Source organism: Maniola hyperantus, chromosome 27 (genome assembly GCF_902806685.2).
Source record: "Maniola hyperantus chromosome 27, iAphHyp1.2, whole genome shotgun sequence".
Classification (NCBI taxonomy): domain Eukaryota; kingdom Metazoa; phylum Arthropoda; class Insecta; order Lepidoptera; family Nymphalidae; genus Maniola; species Maniola hyperantus.
Genome location: NC_048562.1, coordinates 194,227 through 218,905, shown reverse-complemented (window position 1 = coordinate 218,905; position 24,679 = coordinate 194,227). Strand labels below are relative to the sequence as shown.

Below are 24,679 nucleotides of genomic sequence, written 5' to 3'. Positions count from 1 at the left end.
ACTTCGTCCGCGTGGACTACACTTTCAAACCCCTATTTTACCCCCTTAGGAGCAGGAGGTGAATTTTCAAAAATCCTTTCTTAGCGGATGTCTACATCATAATAGCTATCTACATGCCAAACAGCCCGATCCGTCCAGTAATTTGAGCTGTGCGTTCTCTTTATCACTACCCTTATTGTAAATGAGAAAGTATGTTTGTTTGTTGGTTTGTCCTTCAATCACGTCGCAACGGAGGAACGGATTGACGTGATTTCTTGCATGGGTAGGTTAAGGTAACACCCACCAACCTCGCGCTTATATGGGCCGAAACGCGGGAGGGCGCCCGTTCGGTACTTGCTCGGTGGCTCTTGCCATCTCTATGGAGGAGCTCTATGGAGTCAAGAAGGCGCCCCGCCTTCTTGACTCCATACAAATTCTTTCTTTCCTGAAAGAATTTGTAGGGAGTCAAGAAGCAAGAAGGGCTAGTTATAAATAAAACCTGCTTAAAAAATCTCTTTCACTCTCAAGATTTCCTAAGATTTCCTGACAGACTGACGGACGGATGGACGGACAGCGGAGTCTTAGTAATTGGTGCCAATACGGTCAATGGCACCCTACGGGTACGGAACCCCAAAAAAGTAGCATAAACTGTCACAAAATTAAATCTAAACCACCGCAAATCCAAAAAATAACTCAATCTAAACAACCAAAGATGCAACAATGCAACTAATTCATATTCCCATTCGGCTTGATTTAATATTGTTTACTCTCGCCCCTTGTTGGCATCTGCGGCGCGCGATAAACCGTCCCCGGGGGCCTCGGGGGCCCAGGGGCCTGGGGGTAGGGGCCTGGGGGACCTCATTCGACACTCGCGAACAAACATTCAGGAAAGAGGATATAGGTGCGGGTTTTGGCGCGTGCCACTTTTGGGGTTATGTTTTTTAATATCCGTTTTTATATAGTAACAGAATGGAGATAAAATCTACGAGGGTGGTTTAGCAAAGTGGAGAAACTATTCATCTTCTAGATATATAAAAGGAAAAGGTGACTGACTGACTGACCGACAGACCGACCGACCGACCGACCGACCGACTGACTGACTGATCTATTCGACACTATCTATGTGACACCTTGTCGACCTTCCTGGCGCAGTGGTGAGCGCTGTGGTCTTATAGTGGGAGGTCCCGGGCTCGATTCCCAGCAGAGGACATTTTTTTTTTTTTAAAGAATGTTAGCCATATTAAATGACTAATATTCCCCTTACCTCTCCAATTAAGCGTCAGGCTTGTGCTAGGAGTATGTACGACAATAGTGCAACGGACGGGATTTGAACCGTCGACCTTTCGGTTTTCAGTCCACTCCTATACCGGTTTAGCTATTGAGGCTCTAAATTTGGAACAATACATTTTCTCTGATCTGGTGGGAGGCATCAGCCGTGGCTAGTTACCAGCCTATCGGTAAAGCTGTACCGCCAAGCGTGTTAGCGTCTCGGTACGATGCCGTACCCTGCCATACCCCTTCCAGGTTAGCCCGGTTTCATCTTAGATCATCACTTACCACCAGGTGAGATTGCAGGCAAGGGCTAACTTGTACTTATCTGAATCTAAATAGGAAAACTGACTGACTGACTGATCTATCAACGCAACTACTCAAACTCGGACAGAAATTTGTCATGCAGATAACTATTATCAGTAGGCATCCGCTAAGAAAGGATTTTTGAAAATTCAACCCCTAAGGGGGTGAAATAGGGGTTTGAAATTTGTGTAATCCACGCTGACCAAATCGCTAGTATAAGCTAGTTGCATAATATAATATATACCTAAACCTTTGAGTAAGAGATTTTGGCATAATAATGATTGATGGAAATGGGTCACGACCTTCAGCAATGAGGAATACGTGGCAAAGAAAGACTAACTTGATTTTTTTCCTCTAGGTCACCCCCACTTTTTCAACCAGCTGTCATGTGGGCTGGACATCATCTCGCTGGCCGGCGAGTGGCTGACGGCGGCGGCCAACACCAACATGTTCACGTACGAGATAGCCCCCGTCTTCATCCTCATGGAGAACGTGGTGCTCATGAAGATGCGCGAGATGATCGGCTGGAGGACCGGGGACTCCATCTTGGCACCAGGTAACACCATTCCCTTGGTTATTGGTCGGTTTTACTCTGTACATGCGGTTAGGAAGCTTCGACATGGCTTCTTGTCCAAAATTCCTCAGTGCTTGAAGACCAAAGTTTTCGAACAGTGCGTGTTGCCAGTGATGACATATGGATCCGAGACATGGTCGCTAACTATGGGCCTCATAAGAAAGCTCAGAGTCACTCAGCGGGCGATGGAGAGAGCTATGTGCGGAGTTTCTCTACGTGATCAAATCAGGAATGAAGAGATCCGTAGGAGAACTAGAGTAACAGACATAGCTCAACGGGTTGCGAAGCCGTCTATAAATCTCCAGGAATTTTCTTCATAGGCACTCTATAATAATAATAATAATAAATCGTCTATTTCTCAAAAGTATTGGTACAAGTACATATAAGTATTAATTACAATTAATAATATGTAACTAAGTGTAGGTATATTATACTTGCTTGCACATTTCATAAACTTTTACCAGTGGACCCTACACTAGGAGGTGACCTGTATCGTAGGGTCCGAGTTAATGTTTACCATGGTTTCCTGTTTTATTTCATTAATGCGGTTAAGCACGGAAAATTAGTGACTGAGGTATATTAATGGTATATATATTATGTTATAAAACTTATGAATACATATCATAATAAGGATTATAATATATAAAAGATCATTACATACTAAAATAATAATAATAATGTAATATATTTTATAAATAAAAGTAATGGAAGTGTACAACAACGTGCGTATTTAGTTGACTCTACGACGGATCAATAAAATTGTAGAGTAGCTGCGGGACAGTTTTCAGCGTCAACTTTTGTTTAAGGAAGCGTGAACCATTATATCCTCGACCGTCACAAAGGATGATCACGAAGTCATCCATCATCATCATCCATCAGCCTGTTTGCGTCCACTGCTGGACATAGGCCTTTCCAAGAGCGCACCACCAAACACGGTCCTCCGCCTTCCTCATCCATCCGCTCCCCACCACCTTCTTCAGGTCATCGGTCCAGCGGGCTGGGGCTCGTCCCACACTGCGCTTACCGGTACGCGGTCTCCAGAACACGTTTGCCTCATCGGTCGTCGGTTGGCTTGACTTGCCCATTGCCACTTCAGCTTGCTAAACCAGCTTTCATGCATCGTCCTATGACCTACACTGCGTTTGCCGGTACATGGTCTGCAAACGTCTGTCCCTTCGGCCGTCAGTTCTGCGGTAGACATGGCCTGCCTGCTACATGATATTGTAATTTCTGTGATTTTTCCAACGTCCGCTAGCACACACTCAACCAATTTCTATCCAAGTTAAATTATTGCATTAGTGTTTACGGCCCATGCTTACTTCAACGGTCCATGCGACTTATTCAAAGAGTCCAGAATGCATGTGCGAGATTCTGTTACTATACACCTCCTCGTACCCATGTGACTCCTTATTTAAATAATGCTAATATGCTCAATATGAGGTCGCGTATTGAACTGCATTTTAGCACTCTACTGTTTGGTGTTATCAAGAACAAAACGCCGGACTATCTCTATAATAAGTTATCCTGGCATTTACCAGCTTTCAATGCTCGAAGACCACTAGACAGGCTCACCTGGCCACGTCATAGATCAGCAGCTTTTCGTGAAAGTTTTCGGTATCTAGCCACAAAATGCTGGAATAATATACCTCCTCCTCTGAGAATTTTAAGTTCAGTTCCTGCGTTTAAGAATAATCTAAAAAAGAAATTCCTAAACGATCAAAAAACTCTAATTAGTTCTAGGTTATTTAGTTTGGTCGTTTGAAGCTGCTAATTTGCTACATCTAGGTACCTACACACGTAATGTAAGTAACATTTCGCCCGTACCTATCTCGGCAGACAGCTCGTCAATACCACACATATATCATACATGTTAATTATGCTTTTATCTGTATTTATTTCATTGCCTTTCTAACTATTACCCTTATATAAAACGGCAAGTTTTTAAGATTTTTAATTACACGCTATACTAACCATGCACAATGACTATTTTTTATTTTTATTTTTTAGCTCCGTTTAATCGAACTCATCCTGTCAATCACAGATGTTGGTGAAGACTGTTAGGCTCGTGCACGTCACTCTTATTGGTCCTGGCAGAATACCAGCGCTCAGGTTTTATTTTAAAACCTGCAGCATTAATGCTGAGCTGGGGCCATTTCATCTTGTGCCAAGTGGGTGCAAGAACTCATTTTAGATTTAATTAATTATTAAGTACTTCTTATTATCTACTAACTACTATCTACTAACTATTAATTTTAAGTTTGTTTGTACCTTAGGCATAAGATGAATAAACCAGTTTTCTTTCTTTCTTTCTTTCTTTCAATTCTGTTGATCTGCCCAGGGGGCTCGGTGTCCAACCTGTACGCGTTCCTGGCGGCGCGCCACCACAAGTTCCCGCAGTACAAGGAGAAGGGGCTCACCAGCATCCCGGGACACCTCGTCATGTTCACCTCAGACCAGGTAACCAATCTTAGTTTTCAAGGAGACCAGCTTTCCTAAAAGCAAGTTGTAGTGATTTTATTCAGAAACTGTTTAGTCGATCTATTGGCTGGATTATATCTATTGATCCATTGCGGCGTGATTGAAGGACAAACCAACATATAAACACACTTTCGCATTAATTATAATAGTGGTACCTCAGTGATTGCTGTCCCATAGGCCTATGGAGGGACTATAAAGTGCACCAGGTTTTTGAGCACACATAATATCTCTTGTTTTGTTGACTAGGATCCGTTGAGATCAATGATGATATTGATGATTTAGAGCCTCAGTAGCTCAACGGGTCAAGGAGTGGACTGAAAACCGAAAGGTCGACGGTTCAAACCCTGCCTGTTGCACTATTGTCGTACCTACTCCTAGCACAAGCTTAATAATAATAATAAATACACTTTATTTGCACAACCACAAGAAGGATTACATTAAAGAATAAAAAACACAGACAGAAGGAAGATACAAAAGGCGGCCTTATCGCTAATTAGCGATCTCTACCAGGCAACCTTGAAGATTGGAAAGTATAAGGAAAATTAGATTAGAGAAGCTTGACGCTTAGTTGGAGAGGGAAGGGGAATATTAGTCATTTAACATGGCTAATATTCTTTTAAAATAAAAAAATAAAAAAAATAAAAATATTGATGATGTTTTTCTGTTCTGTGCAGTGCCACTACTCGGTCAAGTCGTGTGCGTCTGTGTGCGGGCTGGGCACGGACTACTGTGTGTGCGTGCCGTCCGACGAGCGCGGGCGCATGCTGCCCAATGAGCTGGAGCGGCTTGTGCGATACCACAAAGATAGGGGGAATGTGAGTACTTAGTACTAAATTTTTTTTATTCCATTACAAGTGGGTCCTGTAGGGTGATTCGCTAACTCAGTTTCTAACACTGAATGATAGCCACGGAGCTCATTTTTTAATCCGTTGAAGATTTTCTACGAAAAAATATTTTAATATCACCCAGTGAAGCAGCAATGTAGAATTAACGAACCTCGGTGGCTATCATTTAGTGTTAGACACTGAGTTAGAGAATCACCTAGCTCTGGAGTACCGTCTCATATAGGCCTTTGAAAGTAGTTTCGATAGCTGCAAAGTGCCGCTACTAGATGGCATTAACAGTCGCTTCAGTACTGAGTGAACATACGTATCACACGTCACTGGTAGTAAGCGTATTGTAGCTTAGCGGTCAGTACGTCGGGCGCGATCCCAGGGGACGCGGGTTCGATTCCTGCCGGTCCGCAACTTTTGTTATGTATTTAAAATTATTTAGAAATTTCCTTGAAGTGTAGGTAAAACACTATAAAAATTATAAAAATATACTTACTATCAGTGGCGTGCACAGTGTTTGAAGCCAGGGTAGGCATTAGTTAGGTAGGAACCTGTTTACTGGCAGGTCATAATGAAAAATATGCATTGAGCTATTACAACTGAGGTAAGCAGTGCATATATGCCTCTATGACCGGCACGCCACTGCTTACTATTTGGTTACCTACATACATCATTTCTCATGTTATATGAATTATCAAACACTATGATTTTTAGGGTTCCGTAGCCGAATGGCAAAAAACGGAACCTTTATGGATTCGTCATGTCTGTCTCTCCGTCTGTATGTCACAGCCACTTTTTGTATTGTTTCTCAGGTGCCATTCTTCGTGAACGCCACTTCGGGAACCACGGTCCTGGGTGCGTTTGACCCTCTCATGGAGATAGCGGATATCTGCCAGAAGTACGACATGTGGATGCATGTCGATGTGAGTATACCTCATTTTTTTTTGTTAAATGACAAATATTCCCCTTTCCCCTCCAACTAAGCGTCAAGCTTGTGCTAGGAGTAGGTACGACAATAGTGCAACGGGCGGGGTTTGAACCGTCGACTTTTCGGTTTTCAGTCCACTCCTATACCCGTTGAGCTAATCATAATCATAATCATAATCATAATATGAGCTATTGAATATTCATCATCATCCACGTCGACTCCCTCCACTCCATCCACTCCCTGCGACTCGTTTGATCTAAATATCCTCGTCTGTGCACCTAGTGGTGGTGGGGGGTCTTTCAACGGTGCGCTTCTTTTTCGGGTTCCATACCTCAAAAAGAAAAACGGAATCCTTATAGGATCACTTTGTTGTCTGTCTGTCAAGTCAAACAAACAGTCCCTAATTCAGTACTGAGTGAACATACATATCACAAATTTCGTCACTGGCAGCAAGCGAGCACTGGTAGCTCAGTGGTCAGAGCGTCGGGCGCGATCCCAGGAGACGCGGGTTCGGTTCATGCCGATCCGCAATTTTTGATAGGTTATTTAATATTAAAATTATTTAGAAATTTCCTTGAAGTGTAGGTAGAACAATAAAAAAATGTCGTTAAAATCTTCCTCTACAGAAGCCCCCATCTTGACCATTGTATCCCGTCGTAAATCAATGAGCTTATGGTTTTTGTGTGCAGGCTGCGTGGGGCGGCGGCTTGCTGTTCTCCAAGAAGTACCGACATCCTCGCCTCACGGGGATCGAGAGGTGAGACCTTATTTATTTATTTTTTACTTGTACCAAAAACATCCTTCCATATCCATACTAATATTATAAATGCGAAAGTGTGTCTGTCTGCTAGCCTTTCACGGCCCAACCGTTCAACCGATTTTAACGAAATTTGATACAGAGATAGCTTGCATCCCGGAAAATGACACAGGCTACTTTTTATCCCGGAAAATCAAAGAGTTCCCATGGGATTTTTATAAACCCAAATCCACGCGGACGAAGTCGCGAAGTCGAAGTCCTTTCTCGGGATGTAAGCTAACTCTGTAATAAATTTCATCAAAATCGGTTGAACTGTTGGGCCGTAAACAGCTAGCAGACAGACAGACCGACACACTTTCGTATTTATAATATTAGTATGGAACACAAATTAGAGAAGTATGGAAGTATGGATTATAGATACTGCAGATTGTTGAAATGAGATTCAGCAAATTATACCAAAGTTACCCGCTACCACAGTAGGCAGCGCCGTCCGAATAATATATTCTGTGAATGTAATGTCAAAGACGTTTTTGTTTCTATATAGATAAAAAGTTTTGTTAAAAGGTGTTGTTAGAAAGTTTATGAGCAAATTAAAGATTAATACTTTCTCCCCGGGTTTTTGTTATAATAGTAAACATTGTGGTCCTTAAAAGTCGGATTTTTGTGCTGATGTAGTCCGAAATACTTAAGTATTATCATATAGGCCAGTTTCATGCGGGCGTCTCATTCGGCGGAGACAAATCTACACGGCCCTAACGAGTATAAAGAGTTATAGAAGGAGTCACAGAGTACATGCATGCATGGAGTCATGCAGTTTTGGTGGGCGGTAACGCCAAAGTTGTGCAAAGTGAGATGGGCAAACTAGCTCTCAAGTTTCAACCAAGCTGCTCAAAGTTATGAAGAAAAAGTAGCACCAGCATTGCAGGTGAAGTCAATAAGAGGTTGCAAGGTATCAAGAATAGCTGTGAGTACTTTTATGTTGTTTGCAAAGTGAAAAGTGAATGTTAGGAGTTCAAGTGAGGTAGGGTGACATTCAATCTTGACAAGTTTGACTTAAGTTTAAAAGTATTTTCAAACAAACTCAAGAAGTTCAAATTAAACTTTAACATAGTTCAACTTTCTGTATGTTTAATATAAATTTTAGTTTTAAACATTAGTATAACATTAACTGTTGTAAAGTGTAAGGCGAGGTTCAAATAATTACCTACTCAACTTAATTCTTTGAGATTGAAAATAGTTCCTTATTGAGTTTTTGTAAATTATCATAACCATCAATGATGCCGAACTAGTTGCATGATAATATTGTTGTAATTACACTTAGTCATTAAGTAATCCGTCACAATGGACGCATTATTTAATCTTCAATGCGATGTTAATGCTAGTATAGAAAAAGCTTTCAAAAACTTTAAAAAGTCTCCGAAGGACCGTTTAACTTGGGTATACATTGAAACACGACTAGAGTCTTTAGAGTCCTTGTGGTCTGATTTTGTTGAGCGGCACAAAGAAATAGTTGCTGCTCCTAAATCAGATCTTAAGGCAAGATATTTTACTGACGATTATCGTTACATTACTGAAGAAATGTACACGGATTATAAAGCCGAGTTAAAAGGTGCTTTGGTCAAAACAAAAGAGGTGTCAAAAGTCTCTCATGAATCAGATAGTAGCACAAGTGGTAATGTCAAGTTGCCGAAGATTACCATACCTATTTTTTCCGGTGACTACACTTCATGGACATCGTTCAAAGATCTTTTCATATCAGTGGTCCACAAGAATGAGTCATTGGACAATGTCCAAAAATTACACTATTTAAAAGGTCAGTTGTCTGGTGAAGCCGAACAACTTCTCAGGCATATTAACATTTCAGGAGACAATTACGAACAATGTTGGACACTTTTACAAAACATATGACAATAAGAAGTTTTTAGCAAATTGCTGGTTGAAAAGACTCATCAATCAAAATTGTATGTCAGTGGAGTCTGCTAATGGCATAAAGAACATTTTGGACACGACAGTAGATAGTCTAAATGCACTAAAGAACCTAGGGGTTGATGTAACCTCGTGGGACATCCTAGTGATTTTCTTAACCAGTTCAAAGTTAGATAGTGAAACACGAAAGCAGTGGGAGTTAAGTACAATGAATTCATCCTCTGAGTTGCCAAGCTTTAAAGAATTTAAAGATTTTCTTGAAGGTCGATATCGAGCTCTAGAATATATAGATGAAGCATCAACTCGCAAGCAATCTACTTACAGTAAACCAAAGGTTCTTCATGCTATTGAGAGTCAAAGTTCAGTACCAATGGTCTCATGTCAGTTTTGTAATGGCACACATAGAATAATAAATTGTAAATTATTTATGAATGAGTCGCCAGACTCTAGGTATAATTTTATCCAATCAAATCGACTATGTTTCAATTGTTTGGGCACGCACAGCATTAAGTTTTGTAGACAAACTACGTCGTGTCAGATCTGTCACCGAAAACATCATTCTTTAATACATAGGGAAATACCTAAATCTGTTAATAGTAATTCTACTGATAATACAGTGATAACAAGTAGTGAATTATCTTCAACACAGGAACTGTCACCATCAAATGAGGGAACCCCGGCAAAAATAACTAGCCATTTGTCCACAGAAGGAGATTTTTCAAGGCCCGGCCAGGTTTTGCTTGCGACAGCAATAGTGAAAGCGGATGCAAGCAATGGAAATTCCCAAATGATTAGAGTGTTATTAGATCAAGGATCTACATCATCATTTATTACAGAAGCTACAGTCCAGTTGCTCGGTCTTAAGAAGGTACCTGCTCGAAGTGAAGTCATGGGATTAGGAGGAAATCAAAGCGCGTGTTCTCAGAATATGGTTCAATTAACTATTCATTCTATTCATGACCCAACATTCACTATACAAATTAAAGCTCACATATTAAAGACAATTACATCACTTCTTCCATCTGAAAAGATCTCCTCAAAGAAGTGGATAGAAATTAAAGACGTTTTCCTAGCAGATCCAGAGTTCCATACTCCGAACAAAATAGATGTTTTGCTGGGTGCAGAAGTTTATGCCCAAGTCATTAGAGAAGGATTGATCAGAGGTCCACCAGGTGCACCTATAGCTCAGAATACTGCATTTGGATGGATCCTCTCAGGGCAAACTGATTCACGAGGTAATTCAATTAGCTGTCATCATATCACGGTCACTACGCACATGGATGAAAACGACGTGCTTAAAAAATTTTGGGAACTTGAAACAGAACATTCTTTTTTTAAGAAGAATATTTTAACTCCGGAAGAAGAACAATGTGAACAATTTTACGAAAGAAGTACTAAAAGAGACAAAGACGGTCGGTACATTGTACGACTACCTTTTCGAGATGAGGATCCGCAATGCAAATATGGGAACTCCAGAGACATTGCCATTAAACGTTTTCAAATGTTGGAAAGAAAGTTTGAGAAAAATCCCGAAGTAAAAACTAAATATTCGGAAGTAATTCACGAATACTTGGATCTTGATCACATGATACGTGTTCAGCATGATGAAGACCCAAAAGATGCAGAGGCTGTTTATCTACCGCACCATGCAGTGATACGAGAAGATAAAAGTACTACCAAGGTCAGAATAGTGTTCGATGCGTCGTGTAAATACGCCAACAACGTATCTCTTAATGATTCATTAATGGTGGGTCCAAAGTTACAACCAGATCTGAGACATATTATAATGAGGTGGCGATGTCATCCTATCTGCCTTATAGCAGATTTAGTGAAAATGTATAGACAAGTTAAGATTGCAGAAGAAGACACAAATTTTCAAAGAATAGTTTGGCGTGACAATCCACAATCTGAAATTGAAGATTACAAGTTAGTAAGAGTTACGTTTGGAACAGCTGCAGCTCCGTATCTAGCTGTAAAGACGCTGCAACAGCTGGCAATTGATGAAGGAGCAAATTATCCTACAGCATCTGTTAAAACGAAGTCAGATTATTACGTGGATGATCTAATGACAGGGTGTGAAACAGTGGAAGAAGGTATTCAACTATATAAAGAAATGACACGGCTAATGGCTAAAGGTGGCTTTCAGTTACAGAAATGGGTCACAAATGATGAAACTTTAGCTAAAAAGATAATGGCAGGGAAAATCGAAGATAAGGAAGTAGACATTAAAACAGATGAAATATTAAAGATTTTAGGATTGACATGGAACAGAACTCATGATGCATTTAAGTACTCCGTTCAACTTCCCCCTTTGCAAACCCCTGTTACCAAACGCAAGGTAATTTCAGACATTTCTCGGCTCTTCGATCCTTTAGGTTGGGTAGCTCCTGTGATAATCGAGGCAAAGACATTTATTCAGACTTTATGGTTATCTGGAATTGAATGGGACGAAGAATTGCCAAACAAGCTACTAAAAACTTGGACAACTTACCGTGAGAATTTATTACAAATTAGCGAAGTTCAATTTCCTAGATGGATTTGGACGAAATCATCCGATATGTCTGTAGAAATTCATGGGTTTTGTGATGCATCAACGATTGCTTATGCAGCTGTCGTGTATCTCAGAGTAGTTGACAAAGAAGGTAATGTTAAGACTAGTTTAATCGCCGCAAGAACGAAGGTGGCGCCTGTAAAGCAAGTCTCAGTCCCGCGTTTGGAGCTTTGTGGAGCAGTTCTTCTAGCTAAATTGATAAGAGAAGTTTCAGAGGTCTTGATCATCCCTAAACTACAGCTTCACGCTTGGACAGATTCAACCGTAGTACTCTCATGGCTTGGCAGTCACCCCAGCCGCTGGAATACATTTGTTGGAAATAGAGTATCGGAAATCTTGTCCATTTTGGACAACACTCAGTGGGCTCATATTCCAACATCACAAAATCCAGCAGATATAGCCTCAAGGGGAATGATTCCAACCGAGCTAGCACACAGTAAACTGTGGAAGGAAGGCCCATCCTTGTTAAAGACTCAAATAATTGAATACTCCAAACCAAGAGACATTAGCACCGATCTAGAGAAAAGGGCAATAAAAGCACATTTGGTGACAAGTATAGATGAGGATGAAATTTGGACAAAGTTTTCATCACTACAAAAATTGATAAGAGTAATTGCATATTGCAGAAGATTCTTAAACTTAAGAAAAACAGCAGGAGAAAAAAAGAAATCCAACGTATATTTAACCAGTCGGGAACTAGATGAAGCATTAAATATATGTATAAAGCATTGTCAAAGAAAAGAATTTAGGCAAGATTTTGAAAAGCTATCGAAGACAGGAAATGTGAATAGCAAAAGTAAATTAAAAGCATTAAATCCATTCATTGATCAAAACGGTATCCTTAAAGTCGGCGGTAGAATTCAACATTCAACTGTCAGTGAACATATGAAGCACCCCATTATTATTCCTAAAAAGAGTCACTTTACTCAGCTGCTTATCGGTGATGCTCACATAAAAACGTTACACGGTGGCCCAGCTTTAATGTTAAATTATTTAAGGTCGAAGTACTGGATAATTTCAGCAAAAACCTCAGTCAAATTTCATGTTCGAAGGTGTGTCACGTGTGTGCGCCATGCAGCTCATACAAGAAATCAATTAATGGGGCAACTACCATCTTCTCGTGTAACACCCACTCGACCATTTCTTCATAGTGGTGTTGATTTTGCTGGTCCACTAAATATCAGAGTATCCAAGGGTCGAGGTAATCGGTCCTACAAAGGTTACATTTGTCTATTTGTATGCATGGCAACCAAGGCCATACATTTAGAAATCATCAGCGATATGACATCGGAAAGTTTCATTGCCGGATTTAAAAGATTTGTCGCTCGTCGCGGGCATTGCAGTCAAATTTGGAGCGATAATGGGGGAAATTTTGTTAGAGCATCTAAAGACCTACATACAATGATTATAGCAGAACAATCATCAGTTGCAGTAGACATAAGAAATTGGTTGAATAATAACAGAGTTACATGGCATTTCATTCCTGCACACGCACCAAATTTCGGTGGATTATGGGAAGCGGGAGTCAAATCCACGAAATTTCACTTAAAGCGTGTCATTGGGGACTCAACGCTCACTTATGAAGAATTATCAACAGTGACTATACAAATTGAAGCATGTCTTAATTCACGGCCGTTATCTCAAATCACAGACAATTTGGATGATCCAATGCCACTCACGCCAGGTCATTTTCTCATTGGTGAACCCTTGGTAACAGTTTCTGATACAAATTATGAAATGTCTAATGTAAATAGTTTAAGAAGGTGGCAGGTGACACAGCGTATGATACAGAACTTTTGGCGTCGTTGGTCTCACGAATATTTAGCTTATTTAATGCAACGCTATAAATGGGCATTCCAAACACCTGAACCCAAAATCGGAGACATAGTCTTAGTTAAAGAAGATAACTTACCTCCAGCACGGTGGTTATTAGGCAAGGTCATAGAGAAACATCCTGGTTTGGATAAGGTTACTAGAGTCGTGACACTTAAATGTAATAAGTCTCTCATCAAGAGACCTACTTCTAAATTGTGTATTTTACCTACTTCAGATTAGATCCAGATTTTATCTTTTTAATTGTCTGTTATCTTAAATTGTGAAATTAGGTTAAGAGGTAGTTTTTCTCTTAGAGAAAGAACATTCTGTTCTTGGTGGTCGGCATGTTGAAATGAGATTCAGCAAATTATACCAAAGTTACCCGCTACCACAGTAGGCAGCGCCGTCCGAATAATATATTCTGTGAATGTAATGTCAAAGACGTTTTTGTTTCTATATAGATAAAAAGTTTTGTTAAAAGGTGTTGTTAGAAAGTTTATGAGCAAATTAAAGATTAATACTTTCTCCCCGGGTTTTTGTTATAATAGTAAACACAGATAGATTTAAGATTGTGGGTCACATTATTAGTAAGTAGGTACTCAGATCAAAATTTAGCAAACCCATTTCCCCAATTTCCAAAACGTAATCCCTCCTTTGGTTTGTTGGGAGCGGAGTGGAGCGAGGCGCACTAATCCCATCTTCCCGCCATTAGCCGCCATCAATCATTGCTGTTAAATACCGTCGTGGGGGGGCGGCGGGGGAAGCAAATGCCGCAGGCGTGTGTAGTGGACCGAGTGACAAGCGTTGTAGGGTTGCCACGCGAAGGCTTATAACAAAATTGTAGCAATTATTGATACCTATGACTTTTATGGCATTACAATTCAGCCGCACATAGAACACGTGCACACACAAGGATTTCGCCTGTTGAATCAAGGCGTCTTACAAATAATTATTTTTGTAATCTATGTGACTGACTGACTGACGGATCTATCGACGCACATCTCAAACTACTGGACGGATCGGGCTGCAATTTGGCATGCAGATAGCTATTATGACTTCTTAGTAGCGGAAGCCTACGCGATGGATAGAAAGGATTTAAAAAAATTCAACCTCTAAGGGGGTGAAATAGTTCGAAGTTTCGGTAGTCCACGCGGATGAAGTCGCGAGCATAAGCTAGTATGTACTAAGTGCTTAGAATGCCAATACTAAAGGAGTAAACTAACTGAATATACCAATAACTATAACCTGCAGGGCGATTGTCTAAAACCTGCATCAATTATTATTACAATCTCAATTGTTCTGATTGGCTGAATTTGTGCGATTCTTGTTGCAACAATGCATTGTGGCCAATAGTGAGCGAGCATTAACCAATCAGAGATGATTGCAATCGTGACATTGTAGCTGTCAAACAACCGCGATAGAGCCACTGTTTTTTTCTACAATCAAAATACTACGTAGGTACGACATGTCATCATAATTATCATAATATCTTTGTGATTGTAGGAAAATAGAATTCCCGTGTCGTGTCAACCCTAGCTACACGTGCGGGGATGTGGACTGTGGAGTTCTCACGTCACTTCTGCGAGAGCATGCCAACTCTGACACTTGCCGAATCCCGTATTTATACTGGATTTGCGACCTTTGACGATTTGCTATTATTAAATAAATAAATAAATAAAATAAAAATCTTTTTTTATTCGTATAAACTTTTACAAGTACTTACGAATGGTCGGATGCATCTACCACTGGTTCGGAATGCCTTTCCTACCGAGAAGAACCAGCAAGAAACTCGGCGGTTGCTCTTTTCAAATATTTGATATAGGTACAAGATTATGCCATGTATAAAATAGTATTTGCAGTCTTGTGCGTTGCTGGAACGAGCTGCAGGTCAAATCCACGCTCTTTTATCATTTAGATAATCTTCAATTGTGTAATATGCTTTTTTCAGGAGCATATTTTTAATAGATTTTTTAAACTTGTGCAAAGGTAAGTCCAAAATAGTTTGCGGGATTTTATTATAAAAGGTAATACCAATACCCACAAATGACTTTTGGACTTTCCTGAGGCGGAAGGTAGGAGCTTTAAGCTTATTTCTGTTTCTAGTTAGCCTATTGTGTAGATCACCAACTTTCTCGTAACTAAGAATATTTTGTCTTACAAAAATTATGTTATTATAAATATATTGAGAGGCAGTAAGGATATCTATTGCCTTAAATTTCTCTCGAAGGGAATCACGTGGTCTTAAGTTATAAATTGCGCGTATTGCCCTTTTTTGTAATACAAAAATTCTCCCAATATCTGCCGCTTTACCCCAATTATATACCTACTGTTATATTTATAGTAAACTTCAGTCCATCAAGATTCGTGGATTTATGTGTCTCTCTCTAGGTATTTCCCGCGACTTCGTCTGTGTGGACGTTGGCCTCCTATTCGGGAGGTCGGGAGTTCGAACTTTGATCCCGGGCACCTCTAACTTTTCATCTTCCTCTAACTCATCAAATATGATCGTGAGGAAACTTCCATGCCTGAGATTTCTCCATAATGATCTCAAAGGTGTTTGAAGTCTGCCAATCCGCACTGGATCAGCGTGGCGAACTATATCCTAAACCCTTCTCATTCTGAAAGAAGAGCCGTGCTCAGTAGTGTGCCGGTGGTGATTGATCATGATGACATTTGATAATGGTCGTGCGTAGTTTTTTTTTTTTTTTTTTAGTTTGATTTATTATTGCAAAGATTACAATACTTAATTAAATAATTAGTTAAGTATTAATGGCCAGCAAAAAGTTGCATCGTTCTAAAGCTCATTTCACACTACGGGCTATAAATTATATTATAGTCCGAACAGTCCGGTCAATATTAGTGTTCCCAATATTCGTACCAATGTTTAGCTCTATGCGAATTATTGTAACCTTAATGTCTACTATGTATATTGATCAGACTAAAATCTATATATATAAAAGGAGAAGGTGACTGACTGACTGACTGACTGACTGACTGATCTATCAACGCACAGCTCAAACTACTGGACGGATCGTGCTGAAATTTTGCATGCAGATAGCTATTATGGCGTAGGCATCCGCTAAGAAAGGATTTTTGAAAATTCAACTCCTAAGGGGGTTAAATAGGGGTTTGAAATTTTGTAGTCCAGTCGCGAGCATAAGCTAGTCATATTATAATTTACATCCCGTAGTGTCAAATGAGCTGTCTCGATTCCAGTTTAAAAAGCTCGAGCTTTAGCGCAAGGCACAGGCATTAGAACAAAGTTTTTTACCCTCAAAAGAGTGCAGTACTGGCAGTGGGGGGGGGGCACAATCAATTAAAACTCCCCGGGGAGGGTAAAAGACAATGCGGCATAGCTGCACTGCACTGCTCGTTTATCACACGGGACGGGCTGACTGTCACACCGTTTGAGCTTTTTTGTTCGGATTGAGTAATCTGTGGCGAGCGCAGAGCTCCGCCTGGGGGTTAGCCCAAGTGCTCAAAGGGCACTTCACTGCACTCGGATGAAATTTAATATACCCAGATATCCATACCAATATTATAAATGCGAAAGTATGTCTGTCTGTCTGTTGATCTGTCTGTGTATCTGTCTGCTAGCTTTTCACGGCCCAACAGTTTAAGCGATTTTGATGAAATTTGGTATAGAGTTAGCTTACGTCCCGGCCAAGTGCGGATTGGCAGACTTTATCTCAGAAAGTCAAAGAGTTCCCACGGGATTTAATAATAACCTTAATATAGCATGATGATCATTTTCTTTTTGTATTAACTCTAATCAATCGCACCTACGATGCTTCGCGTCGCCGTCGGTGTGACAGTGTGCCGCCCGCCCTCTGGATTGCAGGGATTAGTGTAAAGGGCGGGCGGGAGCGCGCAACTGAGTCAATACGAGATCTGTACAGCGCTCTCCATACAAGAGTATTCACTTTACAAGTTTGCATTTCAATTACGACGACATTTTCTTACACGTCTTTTTAAAATCCACATCATCATCGTGAACTCATCACCGGCCCACTACTGAGCGCAGGTCTCCTCTGAGAATGAGAAGGGTTTTTTTTATAACTAGATGATGCCGCGACTTCGTCCACGTGGATTTAAGATTTCCAAAAATCCCTTGGGAACTCTTTGATTTTCCGGGATAAAGAGTTGCCTCTGTTAATTTCCGGGACGCAAGCTACCTGTGTGGCAAATTTCATCAAAATCGGTTAAACTGTCGGGCCGTGAAAAGCTAGCTGACAGACAGACAGATAGACATACAGACAGACACATTTTCGCATTTAAAATATATTAGTATGGATTTTTATATGATAGTGTTTTTACCTACGCTTCAAGGAAATCTAAATATACAAAAGGAAGAGGTTACTGACTGATTGATCTATCAACGCACAGCTGAAACTACTGGACGGATCGGGCTGAAAGGCATGCAGATAGCTAAAATGACGTAGACATCCACTAACACAGGACAAGCCGAGGGCAAAAGTTAGTCTATCAATGATTGAATTGATGTTTTTGTTGCAGAGCTGATTCCGTCACATGGAACCCTCACAAGCTGATGGGAACCCTGCTTCAGTGCTCCACCGTGCACTTCAAATACGAGGTCAGTCATCATCATCAACTCATCGCCGGCTCACTACAGAGCACGGGTCTCCTCTCAGTGAGAAGGGTCTACGCCAAGTTTGCCAAGTGCGGATTGGCAGACTTCATCCACCTTTGAGAACATTATGGAGAACTCTCAGCCCTCAGGCATGCAGGTTTCCTCACGATGTTTTCCTTCACCGTTAAAGCGAGTGATATTTAATTGTTTAAAACTCAAATAACTCCGAAAAGTTAGAGATGCGTGTCCGAGATCGAACCCCCGAACCACCGAAAAGGAGTGCGCAACGCAAGTTCTTAGTAATTAGTCCTTAAGTTTTATGTTAAAAAATCTTAAATGTTGTTAAACTTAATTTGATAAGTGTTAAATTTACTTAATCGTGAACATGTTCAAAAAATGTTAGTTTTAAAATCGTAATGTTACGTTCCCGACCCGCGATAACATTATGTCACACAGTTTATACGTCTGAATAAGGTCTGAATAAGGTCTGAATAGAAAATTAAAAAAAAAGTAATTAGAAATATAGTGCGTACAATATGTTGAGATCTCAGTCGCCAATTTTTAGTTCTTTGCATCGATAAAAATGACAAGATATGGTCTTAGCGAAAAAAAATTTGTACGCTTTAGAAACCAAATAAATCAGCGCCACCTCTTAGATACTAATGAACGACCCGTTTGAAATCCAGACGTCACTGAGGTTGCATTGGTGCATAAGCACCAATGAGTCGGTGCTATTTTGTTTGTTCAATAACCCTGTCCATACGAAGTAATAAGTCAACGGTTCTGTGTCAATTGTCATGTACAAGTGTCCAAAGTACCGTTTAGACTTCAGACTAAGTAGGTACTAAATCGTACTATTAACAAGGCAGTTGACACATAATTATAGAGTTAAAATGGCGAATGAGATGTCATACTGTATGCATTAGAAAGATTTTTAATCAAATTAACTTTTACAATTTTTTATTTATAAATGTGGATGATAAAAATCAAATAGGCTCGAGTCTATTTAACATAATCCAACAGATAGCCTGTCACGACAGACGCTCGGATGAGCAAACATCTGGTTTAGGAGATACGGCACCCCTTCCGCACTTAGCATATCAATTTGTTGACATATTCTATCTGTCGCAACCACTGCCCCTTCTGAAGGACTAACTTTACAACCGATTTGCATAATCACTACCCAAATTATAATTAATGTGAAAGTGTGTCTGTTTGTCTATCTGCTAGCTTTTCATGGCCCATCCGTTAAACCAATTTTAACTAAATTTGGTTGGACAGAGAGAAGCTTGCATCCCGGGGAAGGATATAGGCTACTTTTTATCCCGGAAAATCAAAGAGTTCTCGCGGGATTTTGAAAAACGTTGAAGTCGCGAGCATCAATCAGCTAGTAATAAATAATGATAGCATCTATAACGTAGATACCGTTAATCCATAAATATTATAAATAGTGTGTCTGTCTGTCTGTCTGCTAGCTTTTCTTCGCGGCCCAACAGTTCAACCGATTTAGATGAAATTTGGCATACAGTTAGCTTACATCCCGGGGAAGAACGTAGGTTTTTAACAAGAGATTTTCTTTGGTAGGTTTGATCGTTGGAACCCAAGAAAGGATTAAAGACGTGGGCTCATCTAGATTTTTGATGTAAATTTTGGGGAAGAGGCTCCAGTCTGATATCGATACCTACATCAGCCAGTTTTTTTTTTATTTTTATTCAGATACAAGTTAGCCCTTGACTGCAATCGCACCTGGTGGTAAGTGACGATGCAGTCTAAGATGGTAGCGGGCTAACCTGGAAGGGGTATGGAGTTTTTAATAAATCCATGCCCCTTTTGGTTTCTACACGACATCGTACCGGAACGCTAAATCGCTTGGCGGCACGGCTTTGCCGGTAGGGTGGTAACTAGCCACGGCCGAAGCCTCCCACCAGACAAAAGTTTAGTTTAGTCGATGCTCATAGGTACGAGTAGCCAATGCAATGTGCTTCTACACTACATCTTCTTGATTGCTAATACCACTAATTTTGCTAAATTAATATACATTTTTATAAATACTACTTAGGTATAGCTTAAAAGAATTGGAAAGCGAAAATAATTTCCAATAACCCAAAACTTAGTCAACTTAAGTCAACCGAGCTGAATTGAAATTACTTTGACTTGACTTGCATTTTGAGCTCTGTATTACGAAAATAAACTTTATTATTGGCACTTAAAGTATATTTTGTTTGGAAGGCAAAGTTTCATAGATATGCTGTCCACGTCAACTCAATATGCTGAACAATAAATCCTGACTAGCTCCGCCCCCAAGGTAAACTTCGTTAATAGGGATGGGGTTGTGATAAGTTTATCGATAAAATAGGTATACGTCAGTAAAAATATGTATTTTGGCACTTTTTTCAATTTTTAGGGTTCCGTACATTAAAAGGAAAAAGAAACCTTTATAGGATCACTTCGTTGTCTGTCTGCCTGAATGTGTGTCGTGTCTGTCAAGAAAACCTTTAGGGTACTTCCCGATGACCTAGAGTCATGTTTGGCAGGTAAGTAGGTAGGTAAACTAAAGGAATAAATCCGAAAACCGTGGATTTGTGGTTACATCACTCACAAAAAAATGTGTTAATGAACAAGTAATTAGTATTTTCTATTTGCAAAGTAAGATAACTATACCAAGGGGGATATCATGTGAAAAGGCTTTTCCTGTTTATTCTAAAATAGATTTCTATTTATTTTTATACTTATGCATAAGTTTTTGATTGATCGTGCAGTGTCGAAAAAAATACCCTCGATTATATCGATATCGATACCCATATCGATTTCATCGATATCATAGTTTCGCATGCCTAGAGCGACCTGACAACGGCACGCGGCACTTTTAATTAAATTCCTGTGCCGACACTTTCTGACATATGTTGCCAATTTGGCCCCTTCTTACCCTTCCCGTTATCATTGCAAAATCAACCTTAATATACAGTTGTATGGTTGGAATTTGCTTGGTAACAACTTGTAGGGTATCTACAAGTTATACTAAACTCTATGAGGGAAAAAACAGGGTGTATTTTCAGTTGCTTATAGTATCTTGTAAATTGAATAAAATAGCGTTTATAACAAGGTAATAAAGTTGCATTTTGCGTAAAAGTTAAGGGTAGAGATATTAGTTACACATTCCGGAGCACGTCTGCGTTTGATGGTGTTTTCATGGCGAATAATTCGAAGTTTATGTTGTGTATGATTGTAGATATAAGGGGATTAGGGGATTTCGAGTGTACAGGCTTTATTTGTCAAGCAGAGTATGCGGGCGTGGGTTGTCTACATGGCGTCGACAAATATACTGACAATAGAGTAAAGATTTGGTAAAAATCCTAAGCTTTACTTGGCACAAATTATCTTAGGCTGTAGGTATCCACTATCTATCTTTAGCTGATTCTTGCTGGTTCTTCTCGGTAGGCAAGGCATTCCGAATCAGTGGTAAATTTAAAAAAAAACTTAAGTAATATTTAAAAACACCTTGCTTAAATTACGAAATTTTACAAATTTTTTAAATGAATAACGAATACCTACACGAAAATTACACTAAATACTGACCGCTTCAGTGTTACACTAATTTTATAATTCCCAGGTGATATGATTCCAATTTTTCTTTCACTTTGTTCACCCAGGCGAACCAAGTGGAATATAGCACCATCGAACATCCTCATCCTCATCCTGTATAGAAACTCTTATAGTCTTTGCTCAGTATACATAATATATGATTCAAAGGTAGGTACAATATGTGTATCTCTGAAGTACCTAGCTTGATAATTTTTCCCCAATTTTATCAACGAGTATAAATATGCCTATAGTCCGCGACAGGTCGAGATGGCTATGAGGCGGGGGACGCCCAGCTCACCCGCAAGTCACCCGCACTCACCCGCACCGGGTTAGCGTGGGGGCAGTGTGGGGCATTCCCTTCCCAATTGTCATTTCGACCTGTCGCGTACTATACCACTTTAAACTTAATTTTTATGCATCTTTCAGGGCATCCTCTTAAGCTGCAACGCCATGTCGGCCGAATACCTCTTCATGACGGACAAGATCTACGACGAGCGGTTCGACACCGGCGACAAAGTGATCCAGTGTGGTAGACACAATGACATCTTCAAGCTGTGGCTGCAATGGAGAGGCAAGGTAATCTACTGCAATTTCTCTATCCTTTCAGTATTTCTCTATCCTAAAGGATTCGTCATCATCATCATCATCATCATCATCAACCGATAGATCTACTGCTAGACATAGGTCTCTTGTAGGGACTTCCATACGCCACGGTCTTGTGCCGTCTTAATCCAGCGGCGCATGCGATTCGTCTGATGTCATCCGTCCATCTATTGGGGGGCTTCCAACGCTGCGTCTTCCGGTACGAGGTCACCGTTCCAGCACCTTGGAACCCCAACGTCTATCGGCTGTACGAGCTATGTGCCCTGCCCTTTGCCACTTCAGCTTCGCAGCCCGTTGAGCTGTCGGTTACCCTAGTTATCCTACGGATCTCCTTATTTCCTCATTGATCACGTAGAGAAACTCCGCACATAGCTCTCTCCATCGCCCGCTGAGTGACTCTGAGCTTTCTTATGAATCCCATAGTCCTAAAGGATCATCATAAAGGATTGATGCCCTCGAAATGTGGTGCTGGAGACGGATGCTCAACATTTCCTGGACGGAGCATAAGACCAACGTCTCGATTTTAAATAAGTACATTGAAAATCAAGATGCGATGTGCAACATCTGTCTGCGGATGCTCGACTACTTCGGTCACATTGCTAGGAAAAACGCGACTAGGCCTCGCGCACCCGCACGTCATCTGCGCTCGCCCGCACCGGGTTACCGCGAGGATGTGCGCGGCGTTACCTCCCCGAATGCTATCTCGAGTATCGACCTGGCGCGTGCTATACTCATATGAAACTCTCTGATTCTCCACATCCCAGGGTACATCCGGCTTCGAGCGCCTCATGGACCGTCTGATGGAGCTGTCGGAGTACATGGTGCGTCGCATCCGGGAACAGAGCGACAAGTTCTACCTCATCATGGAGCCGGAGATGGTGAACGTCAGCTTCTGGTACCTGCCGCAGCAGTTGAGGGGCCTGCCGCATGACAAGAACAAGGAGGTCAAGCTGGGCAAGGTGAGCACATTGTTTATGTCTTCTCTAACACGACGTTGCACTTGCACAAGTTTAGGTAGCCTGTCAAGCAACTGAATTGTTTCTTGATCATGGAAACCGTCTCACTTCTACTACAGACTAAATAGTTACTAGTACTACATACAGTCAGTCGTCGAAGACGTCTAGAACAGCAATCCTTCCTGGGTCACAGGACAAGAATTAAGAAGGAGGGGTGAGCGCTGTGATCTTATAGGTCCCGGGTTCAATTCCCGGCAGGGGGAATTTGGGAATTTATAATTTGTTATTTGTCTTTGGTCTGGTATGTATGGAGGCTTGAGACGTGATATTATATAGACCTTAACTAGCCACGTCAAGCGATTTCTCGTTCCGGTACGAGCGATGCGGCGTAGAAACCGATCAAGTGTGTGCTTTAAACGGTGAAGGAAAACATCGTGAGGAAACCTGCATGTCGAGAGTTCTCCATAACGTTCTCAAAGATGTGTGTGGTACATCAATCTGCACTTGGCCAGCGTGACGAATTATTGCCTAAAACCTTCTCATTCCGAGAGGAGAGGCTCAGTAGTGGGCCGTAGGCCGGCGATGGATTGATCATGAATCATGATATATTTATTAAGAAACCACATTATTCCATAGGTATGCGCCAAACTAAAGGGCCGCATGATGCAAGCCGGCACCATCATGGTAGGCTACCAGCCTGACGACCGCCGACCCAACTTCTTCCGCAACATCATCTCCTCCGCCGCCGTCACCGAGAGAGATGTGGACTTCCTTCTCGCCGAGATGGACCGCTTGGGACACGACATTACCATCGATTAAGTCTTTTTAACACCAAATAAGAATCATTTAACATTATTGTAGCGTTTTTTCAGTAAATTTAACATTAACATTTTTTAGTTGCAATTCGCTCGAATATCTTCTTGCTATTTTGAATTTAATTGTTAATGATTATTAAAAACATTTAGGCATGTTAAGTGACGTCATTTTACTTTAAGGGTTTGTTTATTAGACTCTGAAAGTAAAAAATGTAAGAAAATATTTGCTTAAACATATTGATGTTTAAGCAAATATTTATTATATTATGGTCTTCCAATAGCGTATACTTAGATCTTAAATTAAGATTTACTTATTTAACTTAATGTTAAAAAGTTTAAATAAACTCAGTACGGGTATATATTTTCGTGTAATCTATATTTGCGTGTGATTTCAGGAGTGCCAAGTTATTAAATGGGTGTATATTGGTAAACTATTGTAATTTGTAGTTACTATTAGAGTTTACAGAAATGTAATTGTTTTGATCTGGTCCAGGTTTGTATTTAAAATGTTAAAAATACTTATAAACTTTATTACTTCACTTATAAATGAAATATATTGAAACGGAGACAATTTTAAGTTGTTAAAAACAACAAAAAAAATGTTAAAAATACTCATCTATACCCTTGAATTTTGTTAGAAAGTTTATCACGTATTTATGTAGATTTAATTAAATTACCTAGCCGTCTATTTATTGAAACAATGTAACTGTTTGTCT

The 24,679-nt window shown here is 40.4% G+C and overlaps 1 protein-coding gene across 2 annotated transcripts in view; it reads left to right on the top strand.

The window, feature by feature from the left end:
- Gad1 (glutamate decarboxylase) overlaps positions 1-24,193 on the top strand; it is a 48,499-nt gene extending 24,306 nt beyond the window's left edge. For both annotated transcript variants that reach the window (XM_034982476.2, XM_034982474.2), the window contains 9 exons: positions 1,913-2,110; positions 4,467-4,585; positions 5,281-5,421; positions 6,252-6,362; positions 7,057-7,124; positions 17,932-18,010; positions 22,016-22,165; positions 22,957-23,151; positions 23,785-24,193. In XM_034982476.2, coding sequence (XP_034838367.1) covers positions 1,913-2,110; positions 4,467-4,585; positions 5,281-5,421; positions 6,252-6,362; positions 7,057-7,124; positions 17,932-18,010; positions 22,016-22,165; positions 22,957-23,151; positions 23,785-23,967 — 1,244 coding nt within the window. In that variant the 3' untranslated portion in view covers positions 23,968-24,193. The remainder of the gene's footprint in view (positions 1-1,912; positions 2,111-4,466; positions 4,586-5,280; positions 5,422-6,251; positions 6,363-7,056; positions 7,125-17,931; positions 18,011-22,015; positions 22,166-22,956; positions 23,152-23,784) is intronic.
- The last annotated feature ends 486 nt before the right edge of the window (positions 24,194-24,679 follow it).